Source organism: Temnothorax americanus, unplaced genomic scaffold (genome assembly GCF_048541705.1).
Source record: "Temnothorax americanus isolate GAGA-0224 unplaced genomic scaffold, ASM4854170v1 Scaffold65, whole genome shotgun sequence".
In the NCBI taxonomy this organism is placed as follows: Eukaryota; Metazoa; Arthropoda; class Insecta; order Hymenoptera; family Formicidae; genus Temnothorax; species Temnothorax americanus.
The window spans coordinates 322261-334010 of NW_027509787.1; the positions used below are offsets into that span (position 1 = coordinate 322261).

General features: G+C 48.4%; 2 protein-coding genes across 2 annotated transcripts; one reads left to right on the plus strand and one right to left on the minus strand.

The window, feature by feature from the left end:
* The first annotated feature begins 884 nt into the window (after positions 1 to 884).
* On the plus strand, positions 885 to 2087 carry LOC143905680 (uncharacterized). Its single transcript, XM_077421233.1, has one exon. It carries the CDS (start codon positions 885 to 887, stop codon positions 2085 to 2087), a length of 1203 nt encoding a protein of 400 aa, XP_077277359.1.
* Positions 2088 to 3759: 1672 nt separating this feature from the next.
* LOC143905681 (uncharacterized) lies at positions 3760 to 8427 on the minus strand. The gene is made up of 3 exons (XM_077421234.1): positions 7948 to 8427; positions 7454 to 7748; positions 3760 to 7259 (listed from the first exon to the last, which is right to left on the minus strand). The coding sequence occupies exons 1-3, from the start codon at positions 8425 to 8427 to the stop codon at positions 3760 to 3762; spliced, it is 4275 nt and encodes a 1424-aa protein (XP_077277360.1).
* Between the last annotated feature and the right edge of the window lie 3323 nt (positions 8428 to 11750).

Below are 11750 nucleotides of genomic sequence, written 5' to 3' on the forward strand. Positions count from 1 at the left end.
CGAATAATAAATTTCACTTCGACGAGGTTGACACGGAAATTACGATTCCCGAGGGATCGTACGAGATACGAGCCATACGAGTTTTTGAAACGTGAAATTTCACGTAAACGTTCGCGACGCGTGGTTCGTTCCAACGACGATCGTCGTACGTCGATCGCAGATATCGCGCGAGAGGAGACCGTTCGCGCGAACGGCTACAAAGACGAGGTTGCGGAATACCCGATAGTGCTTCGCGCAAATTACAATACGATGAAGAGCGATATCAAGTGCCAAGTGCGCTTCCAGAGTGAACTTTAACAAACCGAACAACGTCGAATCGCTACTGGGATTCTTGTCGACGCGTATATTGCAACCGGGACAGTGGCACGAATTAGATGCACCGATTAATATTATCAACGTAAACATTATCCGCGTGGAGTGTAACGTGACCGTGACCAGCAACGACAAACGCGTTCATACGATACACGAATTTTCACCGAGCGTACCACCGGGATATAAAATATCGGAAACGCCGGCAGATCATTTATCTGCCGATCATCGCGCGGAGCGTTACAAATCTAACGATACGCGTCGCTGATCAAGACGGACGATTGCTCGATTTTCGCGGAGAAGAGATCACCGTCAGATTGCACGTACGACGGCGAGAGCGATAACGCGCCAGTGTATGCGTGAACGTGAGTGTACGCGCGACATATGAGATGTTAGTGTAGAACGACTCGGAGCACGCGACAAATAACAATAATATCTTTACGGCTGCACCGATCGACGATATCGACAAGTTCGTGACATTCGGTGGCGTTAAACAAACGACGAGAAAGAAGCTCAACGCGTCGAACGTTAAGTTTTTACAATCTCTGGGATTTGCGGTGCGAAACATCTGAACGATGACTGAAATTCTCAGCATTGGAAGCGAGCCGGTCTTTGACGATCGCTTCGTCAAGATCGAGACTCACACGTACAACCCGTACGCCAACACAACGTTTGACTATAGCGACCAGATACGAATACCCATACAACAGCAGGATCTGTATACGTTGCCGTGCAAAAGTTTTCTCTACGTCGAAGTAACATTGACGGTGATCAGAGCAGCCGACCAAGTCGATAACGTGGTTTTGAGTACTAATTGCGTCGCGTTCATGTTCGATGAGATTCGATACGAGCTTGACGGTATGGAGATTGATTGCTGCAGAAACGTAGGAATAACCAGCACGCTCAAGAACTACGTTACGGTATCGTCCGACAGAAGCGTGATCCTGCGAAACGCGGGCTGGGAACCACATAATAACCCGAATGGATATTTCAATTTCTGCGTACCGCTCAACTTGTTACTGGGATTTTGCGAGGATTACAAACATGTGGTGATCAACGCTCGTCACGAATTGATCTTGATACGAGCTCGCAACGACAACAATTCCTTGGTGGGAAGTCTCGAATTGGAGCCTACTATCAAAATACTCAAGATACAATGGCGAATGCCTCACGTGGTATTGAACGAGATCAACAAGCTGTCGATGCTGCGCACTTTGGAAGACGGACGATATCTAAGTATGGGTTTCCGTTCGTGGGATCTGTACGAGTATCCCCTGTTGCAGAACACGACCAAGCACTCGTGGGCCGTTAAGACCGCGACCCAGCGCAAGAAACCGCGATACGTCGTCTTCGCTCTGCAGACGGGTCAAAAAAACGTCATGTCCGCCGACACAAGCCGATTCGACGACTGCAACTTGACCAACGTAAAACTCTATATAAACTCGGAAATTTATCCGTACGACGACCTAAATTTGGATTTTGGTAAACACAGATGGGCGATTCTGTACGATATGTACGCACGTTTCTGCAAGGGATACTACGGATACGCATATCTCGAGCCGAGTCTCACCGTTTCGACTTTTCTACGTAACGATTTGTTTGTGATCATCGATTGCTCTTGCCAAAACGAATCCGTCAAAAACGCCACCGTGGATGTTAGACTAGAATTCGACTGCATGGAAAACGTACCGCCGAATACCTCCGCGTACTGTCTCATCATACTCGACCGCGTGATTGAGTACAACCCGTTGACGAACGTAGTGCGCAAAATAGTCTGAATGTTTGCTGCAACGTCGACGTAAATATTTTTTTCTTTTTCCATCAATCTCCGATACAATTATTGAGAGGGGTAAAAAAGGAGGGAGTATAAATCAGAGTGTCGCGAGACGGTTTGCAGAGTTGCGCGTCATTCTTTTCGATTGACGCATCGACGAGCGAGAGAAAGATAAAGAAATCTCGTCATGTCCGTACCAACGTTCGTGGACCTGCAAGGATTCCTCGTCGGGATGAAATTTGCCGTGAAGGAGGTGGCGGTGCTGAGAAATGGCTACGTTCTGACGCATCACATCTTTAATTACCCCATGCCGTGGAATCTCCTCACAAAATCCGACAAATTGTGCGCTACCTGGTTGATTCGCAATCACCATGGATTACGATGGGAAGACAGAAACGCAGTTTAACACAAAACATGCAAGTTCTTCCAAAAGAAATTAAATTTGCAAAATTTTTAATAGATATGGGAGATGGGAAGTTAAATGATTCTAATGATAATATCCAAATTCCTGAATGTTGCATAGCATTATTTGACACAGATATTGTCACAGATATATATGGCGATTTAATACAAAAAAAAATAAGCACAGTAACAACTGTGTCGCAATCAACACGTAGAACTACGTCTATTAGAATAGAACATATATGGAAGAAGCATTGAACATCGAGTCTGTGTCCGACATCGTGCGAGAGAAAAACGTTAATTGTGCGAGAGAGAAAGGTAGTGAAGCCTAATCGTCCGCAATGCGCATACGCAATAGGCATCCATTCATCCATTCATTCATTCATCCATTCATCCATCCATTCATTTATTTATTAAATCCATTCATCCATTCACCCATTCATCCATTCATCCATTCATTCATTCATTCATTTATTTATTAAATCCATTCATTAATTCATCCATTCACCAATTCATCCATTCATCTATTCATCAATCCATTCATTCATTTATTCATTTATTTACTTATTAAATCCATTCACCCATTCATCCATTCATCCATTCATCCATTTATCCATTCATCCATTCATTCATTCATCAATTAATTAATTTATTTATTAAATCCATTCATCCATTCACCCATTCATCCATTCATCCATTTATTCATTTATTTATTTATTAAATCCATTCATTCATTCACCCATTTATTCATTTATCTATTTATCCATTTATATCCATTCTGTTTGTTGTGCAGCTGCTACAGCCTTAGCAAAAGGCTCGTCCGCCAAGGCGGAATGACTTTAAAACTCGTTTAAATTACACCTTAATTTCCTTTATTGAGAGCCGGTGGTTCGGCGCGTTACAAGCTCGAACACGACGGCGGCTGCCGTTTACAAAAGACGCGCATAGCGCGGGCTTCGGCAGCGAACTGAGGCCGAGCGCGGTGAGAGCGTATTGACATGACTTAGGCGATCATACTGGAGGTGCGTGATCGATGCGGCGGCCGATCGGATCGGTGTTTTGAAAAGATGCTCGGTGAGCGTGATCTCGACGATGTAGATATCGTGGTACGAGGGGGAAGATTGTTGACGAGCTTCGCGAATATGGTTTCTAACACGGCGATCCCGAACATACCGCCCGCCTCGAATTAACATTCGAAAAGGACAAAACCGCAGAAAGCGCAGGGCTATACAGTTCACTTTCCCTTATTTTACACTGGGCGCGAGAGGTGAGCGTTATTTGGCGGTGCCGCCCGCCGTGGCAGACTCACACGACTCGGCTTTGTTAATTTCAACGGGAAGAAAGCTTAGTTTAACGATCGGCCTTTTGTATTCGGAACGGCTCGTCTTGTCGGTGACTACACGGGTCAAGCCGTCAGGGCCTGGATGGCAGGCCGTGATGCGACCGAGCTCCCAATGACTCGGAGGGGCCAAGGGGTTGCGTAGTAGCACGATCTGGCCGACTCGCGCAAGTCGCTGTGCGACACGCCACTTCGGGCGCTGCTGAAGGGTGAGCAAGTAGTCGCTTGACCAGCGCCTCCAGAAAACCTCGGTTAACCGTTGGATCATTTGCCAGCGAGATAGCCTGTTCTCGTTGAGATTGAGCACGCTGGGCTCGGGCGGTGAAATAAGAGCGGCGCCGACGAGGAAATGACCAGGCGTCAATGCTTGATAATCGTCGAGATCGTCGGAAACGGGTGCAATGGGACGCAAATTTAGACAAGCTTCAATCCGGCAGAGAAGTGTGGTCATTTCCTCGAAAGTAAAAGTATGGAGGCCGACAGAGCGTTTCAAATGATGTTTCATACTTTTGACGGCAGCTTCCCAGAGGCCACCGAAATGTGGCGCAGCCGGGGGCACAAAATGCCAGGCTGTTTGGTCGGTGGCGAGTAGATTTATAACGTTCGGATCGTGAATCGCTTTCGCGTAGGCTGCGGAGAGCTCGCGGTCGGCACCTTGAAAGGTGGTTCCGTTGTCGGAGTACATAGAGTGCGGTAGTCCGCGGCGGGAGACGAAGCGTTTGTAGGCTGCTAGAAAGGCGGAGGAGCTGTAATCGCTAACGAGCTCTAAATGAACAGCCTTTGTCGTTAGACAGACAAATAAAGCGACGTATGATTTCTTAGATTGGTGTCCGCGTCCGGACGCGGTTCGGGTGGCGATCGGCCCTGCATAATCGACACCGGTGTGAGCAAACGCCTTAGCCGCGCGGTTAACTCTAGCATCGGGTAGATCACCCATGAGCTCGACCGGTATTTCGGCGCGTTCTCGCACGCAGCGGACGCATTTGTGGAGCACGGAGCGAACGGTACTTCGAGCGCGGAGGATCCAAAATTCACTTCGCAGGGAAGCGAGGGTGAGTCGCGAGCCGGCGTGCAGCGTTCTCATGTGATGATGCTCGATAAGGAGAGTTAGGAGTGAGTGCGTTCGCAGGACGACGGGGTTTTTAGTCGAGTCGGGGAGGCGTGCGTGACGAAGCCGTCCCCCGACGCGAATAAGCCCATCGGAATCCAGGTAGGGATTGAGGGAAGCTAAAGGACTGGCGGTCGGTATCGGTTTTCGATCGGTCAAATGCGAAAGCTCTCGGGGGAACGTATCTGCCTGCATAGTTCTGAGCCAATGAAGTTTGGCTTGGTTGATCTCACCCGCGCGTAAAGACGTAGAGGGCCCTTCGCTGCGCTTGGAAGGCCGACACCTAGCTGAGAACCGGTATAGATAAGCGGTGACGCGTAGGAGTTTGGGCCATGATGAGAAGCGCGAGGGGAGGTCCCAGCCGGGAGAGGTGTGAAGCGCGTGGAGGCAGCGTTCCGGGCGCTCTTCGAGATTGTCTGATGGCGGTTCCGGAATGCGGGGAGTTGGCCAGCATTCGGGAGGCTGTTTCAGCCAGATAGGACCGGACCACCAAAGGCTGTGCTTGGCTAATTCGTTTGGAGCGAGGCCTCGGGAGGCGCAGTCGGCGGGATTTGTTTGCGTCGGGACGTGGCGCCATGACGCGTCCGGGAGAATCGATTGAATTGCGGCCACCCGATTGGCGACGAAAGTCTTCCATCGAGATGGAGATTGACTTATCCAGGCTCGCACGACTTCCGAGTCTGTCCAACAGAAGCACGCAAAGTTCTGCATTTGAAGGGCAGAACAAACGTAGCGGATTAACCGGGCGAGCATGTGAGCGGCGCGTAATTCAAGGCGGGGGATGGTCATCGTTTTAAGAGGGGCAACTTTAGATTTTGCGATAAGGAGAGTGACCGAAGTTGAGCCGTCTAAATTGACAATACGCAGGTATACGGCGGCGGCGAAAGCTTTGATCGAGGCGTCAGAAAAGCCGTGAAGGGTACTATGCATTGAGTGAGAGCCGTGCCCGGTCCAACGCGGTATTCGAATAGCGTCTAGAGATGAGAACTGGTTATAGTATTCGAGCCAATGGTCTAGACGTTCGCGGGGGATTTCATCGTCCCATTGGCATTTGAGTAGCCATAATTGCTGCAAAAGGATCTTCGCTTTTATGACGACGGGAGCGGCCCAGCCTAGGGGATCGAAGAATTTCGCGATGGTCGACAGAATGGCGCGTTTAGTGCCGCCGGGCGAAGGAGGGATTGCTACGCGAAACTGAAAGCTGTCGAGCGCGGGATTCCAGACGATACCTAAAACTTGGATATGCTCATGATCCTGCAAGGTTTTGTGAGTCGCGAGTCCGTGATCTGAGGGGTCGATATCAGAGAGAAGATCGGGTGAGTTGCTTGCCCATTTGCGGAGCCGGAAGCCGCCTTTGGCGAGGAGGCCGACTAATTGATCGCGCGTCTGACGGGCGAGGATAAGATCATCCGCGCCGAAGGCGCAGTCATCAACGTAAGTCTTATCCCGTAGAACCGGGATTGCTAGGGGGAACTGAGCTCCGTGATCCTTGGCAAGCTGCTCTAAAACGCGTAGCGCGATGTACGCGGCGGCGGCGGTGCCGTACGTAACGGTGAGGAGGAGGTACTCAATTATAGGATCGAGAGGGGATGGGCGCCAAAGAATGCGCTGGTAGTTGACATCGAGGGCATGGAGGCGGATTTGCCGATACATCTTGGCGATGTCGGCTGTATAGACATAGCGGTGTTGACGCCATGAAAGGATAACGGCTGCTAAGTCGCGCTGGAGTTTAGGGCCAATCAGAAGGTGATCGTTCAGGGACGTGCCGTTCGTGGTGCGGCTAGAAGCGTTAAAGACCACGCGTAAACGAGTAGTAGCACTGCTGTCGCGCAGGACGGCGTGGTGAGGTATGTAATATGATTGGGAGCTATCGCGTGACGCCAGCGGAGGTGCTTTTATCATGTGACCGAACCGCTCATATTCATCGAGAAAATCGCGGTACTCGGCCGCGAGGGTAGGTTCCCGCTGGAGACGGCGTTCCAAATGAAGAAAGCTGGCGAGAGCGGCGGGGCGTGACTCGCCCAAGGTCGGCGTTCCGTTCTTGAACGGTAGCCTGACGACATAGCGCCCTTCGGGCGTGCGGGAATGTGTTGCTTGAAAATGCTTTTCGCATTGACGGTCCTCCGGGCTTAGATGAGTCTCCGGAGGTATCTCCTCGTGTTTCCAGAACCGACGTAAAGCGACGTCGAGATCCTCGTGGACGACGCCGTGATGCGTCGGGAGAGAGGTAGGTACGCTCGTATGGGCTGGGGAAATAGGGCCGGAGATTATCCAGCCGAGAGTTGTTTTTTGAGCCGTGGGCTCGTTGACGGACCCCTTGCGAACACCTTCGAGAACGAGCAGGCCGAATTATGACATTGTTTGCACGCGTAAGAGCTCGTGCATTCTTTGACTGAATGCTTCGTGCTGAGACAGTTCAGACATCGCCTATTTTTTCGAATGAAGTCGGAGCGTTGGGATGGAGTCTGCTTTAAGAACGCGGGGCATTGATAAAGCAAATGGTTCGTTTTGCACAGCGGACATGCAAACGGAACGGCGGAAGCGGTATGAGACGCGAGCGTTTTCTTTTCTTTGTACGCGGCTGGCGCGATGGCATCTAAGGCGCGAATGCGAGCGTCAAGAAATTGATCGAGCTCATTATAAGGTGGATATTCCCTCGAGTCGCCGAGCTTGAGCTCCCAAGATTTACGCGTCGATTTGTCGAGTTTTTGCGCCACGAGATAAACCAGCAGATCATCCCAATGCTCGACCCGTCGATCGAGGTTTTTAAGAGTTTGAATAGCCGCGTTCGTTTGGTCGCGAAGGTTGCGAAGATCCTTGAAGGTTTCGGAATTGACCGACGGTAAATTTAATAGATTTTGTAAGTGAACCGTTATAAGGCGCCGTTTGTTGTCATAACGAGACACTAGAATCTTCCACGCGACGTCGAAATTATGATCGGTGACCGCGAGATGGTCAAGCGCCTTACTTGCTTCCCCTTTTACACTCGAGCACAAGTAGTGCATACCGATCTACGTTTGACAAAGTAGGTTCGTTATGAACTAAAGATTTGAATCGATCGCGAAAACTTTCCCACTTATCTGTGCTTCCGTCGAAGGTCGATAAGTTGATCCTGGGAAGATGCGTCGTGGTGCGGAATGGCTCGGAGAGGCTGCTTCCGTCGCGTAGAGTGCCGAAAGGGGACGGATGGTCCTCGTGACTGGCGAGAACGTCGGCCATGTAGTCGGCAGCTTCGTTGTAATAGTCCTCGCAGGCGATGAAGTAGTTCTGGGTGAAGTAAAGGTGCGAAACTCTTAGTTTTTCGTCGGCAAGAAACGAGATTTTGCCGTGGAGCTCCTGGCACTTCGCGAAAGTTTCTTTTAACGTTGTAAGACGCTGTCGTGTAACGGCCGGAGTCATCTTGGCTTGACCGAGCTTCTTGAAATTGGGCAACGCGCGAGACACGGCGTTCATATGCTGGTCTTGCATGACCAATAGTTCTTCGATTGAAGCCATGGTGGAAACCGTTGCGAGCGTTGCGTAGCCGTGCTTTGAAAGCCAATGCGGTGTTTTCCTTGGCGACGATCCGGCTCGAAGGACCAATGTTTGTTGTGCAGCTGATACAGCCTTAGCAAAAGGCTCGTCCGCCAAGGCGGAATGACTTTAAAACTCGTTTAAATTACACCTTAATTTCCTTTATTGAGAGCCGGTGGTTCGGCGCGTTACAAGCTCGAACACGACGGCGGCTGCCGTTTACAAAAGACGCGCATAGCGCGGGCTTCGGCAGCGAACTGAGGCCGAGCGCGGTGAGAGCGTATTGACAAGACTTAGGCGATCACACTGGAGGTGCGTGATCGATGCGGCGGCCGATCGGATCGGTGTTTTGAAAAGATGCTCGGTGAGCGTGATCTCGACGATGTAGATATCGTGGTACGAGGGGGAAGATTGTTGACGAGCTTCGCGAATATGGTTTCTAACACGGCGATCCCGAACACATTCATTCATTCATTTATGTATTTATTAAATCCAATCATCCATTTATTCATTCATTTATTTATTTATGAAATTGCGAAAACCCTTAGCTTCCCTCGAGATCTTTTAAAAACTATATAATAAAGTATATTTTCCTTTAATACTTTTCGAGAACAAACCCATATCGAAAAATTAACCATGAAAACATTTAGCTTACATCGAGAGAGAGAGAGAGAGAGAGAGAGAGAGAGAGAGAGAGTTTTCAAAAACTATATAATAAAGTATATATTTTTTTAATACTTTTCGAGAAAAAGAAAACGTTGCATGAAAACGTTGCAAGAAAATGTTGCATGAAAACGTTGCAAGAAAACGTTGCAAGAAAACGTTGCAGTCGTACCCCCATACCCCCCGAGAAAGACGTAGTTTTACGTCAAAAAGATTTTGATAAAGTAGCTAAATGTGCAATACTTTCTGCAAGAAATATCGATGTAGATGAAATTAATAAACAAGTTGTTGAATTATTAAATATAACCAATGAAAGAATTTATACAAGTATAGATAGCGCTGTAAATTGCGGGGATAATGGTGATATTGGTGAATCTGTCATACCGAATTTGTCTAGAACGTCACGGATGTATCCAGCTGGAGATAGATGTATCCCGTTATTGATCCGAGATATTTCAATCCCGAGACAATATTTGGGGTATCCGAGATCCTTGATTACGAAGACCTTGGCAAGTTCTTCTTTCAAGTGAATTATATGGGTTTCGTCGCGAGAAGCTATGATGATATCGTCTACGTAGACCAATACCAATGTTTGTTTCTTTTTGTCGTAGTACACGCACGGGTCGGCATGTGTTGGAATCAACCCAAGTTTCCTGAGAGCTTTGTCAAGTCGTTCATTCCATTGACGACTTGCCTGACAAAAGCCGTATATTGCTTTCTTGAGCTTGCATACCTTGTTACTCTTTTTAAGCGCATACAACATCTCTTTAGCTTTTTCGATTAGAACAGCGTCGGATTCCGTTGCGACTATCCTCTCAAGCATCTCCTATAGCATCTCCGGCGTCTCCATATAAACAACTGTGTCCATTATACCATTTAGATAGGCAGTAGCGACGTCAATTTGGGAGATCTGCATACTTTGCTCCACGGACGCAGCCATAAGCGCCCTCAACGAACTGAGTCTTGCAACTGGGGCTAATGTGTCGTGGAAATCGACGCCAGGACGTTGTGAGAATCCTCTTGCAACTACGCGGGCCTTCCTTTGTTCTAGCTCTCCGTTCGCCTTGTATTTGTTCCTTAGCACGGTTCGGCAGCCGATCACATTTTTGCCAATGGGTCTGTCAACGAGTGTCCAAGTGTCGTTGCTTACAAGAGACTTGATCTCGGCATACACAGCGTCTCGCCATTCATTACGGTCTGGACCTGAAACAGCCTGAGAAAAAGATATTTCAGAAGCGGCCATGGCAAATTGCGCGTCGAACCATTCTAGATCTTCGGCCATATTCTCTTTTTCAGGATTTTCCTCAACAGCTGCGGGCCGACTTTGTTGCAAAACCGGTCCTTTCATGTGGTACTGCTTGGCTGGTCGACCAGGTTTCCCTGTATGAATCTTCCGTGGACGTCCAGGACCTCGTGCAAGCGGTTGATCTTTGTTAACGTGGCCATTTTCGTTTGCAGGCGGTGGCGGATCATCGTCCTCATCCTCGTCTTCAGCCGTGATATCAGCATCTTCTGGATCTTCGGGTGCTCGACGATGGGTCATTTCATCATTGTTTGCGATGTCTATCCCTAGGTTTTGAAGTGAGTCATCATCGTCATCGAGAAGCTTTGTCCTACCATTTGTTGTTTCATTACTTATGAAGTCTTTGTAAGTGTTATTCGAGTCGAATCCATCCAGAAATTTCACATCCCTTGCGACAATGACTTTTCGGTCCTTCGGGATCCAGATGCGATAACCCTTGGAAGTGTCTGCGTAACCGACGAAAATGCCTTCAATGGTTCTGGGCTCAAATTTTCCCTTATTTGGATTCTTATTCAGAACGTGTACCTTACATCCGAACGATCGAAGATGACTTATGTCGGGCTTTTTGCCTTTCCATAGTTTGTAAGGAATACATCCATCCAAACTTTCAGTGATGCAACGATTCCGTATGTAATTCGCAGTGTTGATAGCCTCTCCCTAAAATTTCGTCGGGAGTCCTGATTGTGCCAACAGGCAACGAGCGGTTTCAATCAGCGTTCTGTTCTTCCGTTCGGCGACCCCGTTCTGCTCGGGAGTATGCGGAATGGTTAGGCGTCGTTGAATTCCGGAATCTTTCAATATACGATCCATGGTGGAGTTGCAAAACTCCTTTCCGTTGTCTGAATGAAAGGCTTTCACCTTGAGACCTGTCTGATTTTCAACGAAGTTCTTAAAGTCGATGAATTTGTTTGTTTCTTCATCCTTGCTCTTCAGAAAATAGACTTGACACTATCTTGTATGATCGTCAATGAGCGTCATGAAGTAGCGCGCACCTCCCGTTGAATTTACTCGCATTGGTCCGCAGAGATCAGAATAAATGATGTCGAGGCAGTGCTGTGATCTATTAAGTCGAGTTGAGAATGGAGAACTTGTTAGTTTCTGTGTGATGCATATTTCGCAGTTCGAAACCTCGGAATTATCCTTTAGCTTGAAACCGGATGCCGCTTGAGTTTTCGACATTAGTAGTAAGTCTCTTAAGTTAAGATGGTCAAGGCGTCGATGCCAGATTTCGGTATCAGAGTATTTCTTCTGCAAGACTAAAATTAGCTTGTTTGCCGGATTCTTTCAGAATATATAAGTCACCTTGACGTTCAACGGTGAGCTTAATATTTCTTTTGAT

Excerpts from the sequence above, each read along its gene's own strand:
- LOC143905681 (XM_077421234.1), bottom strand. The coding sequence starts at position 8,427 with ATGGCTTCAATCGAAGAACTATTGGTCATGCAAGACCAGCATATGAAC. Across the intron at positions 7,749-7,947 it reads ACGAACCTACTTTGTCAAAC|GATCTTCGCAACCTTCGCGA; the intron begins GTAGATCGGTAT and ends GAAACCTTCAAG. Across the intron at positions 7,260-7,453 it reads TTCCGCCGTTCCGTTTGCAT|GTGTTCGCAAGGGGTCCGTC; the intron begins GTCCGCTGTGCA and ends TCGTTCTCGAAG.
- LOC143905680 (XM_077421233.1), top strand. The coding sequence starts at position 885 with ATGACTGAAATTCTCAGCATTGGAAGCGAGCCGGTCTTTGACGATCGC.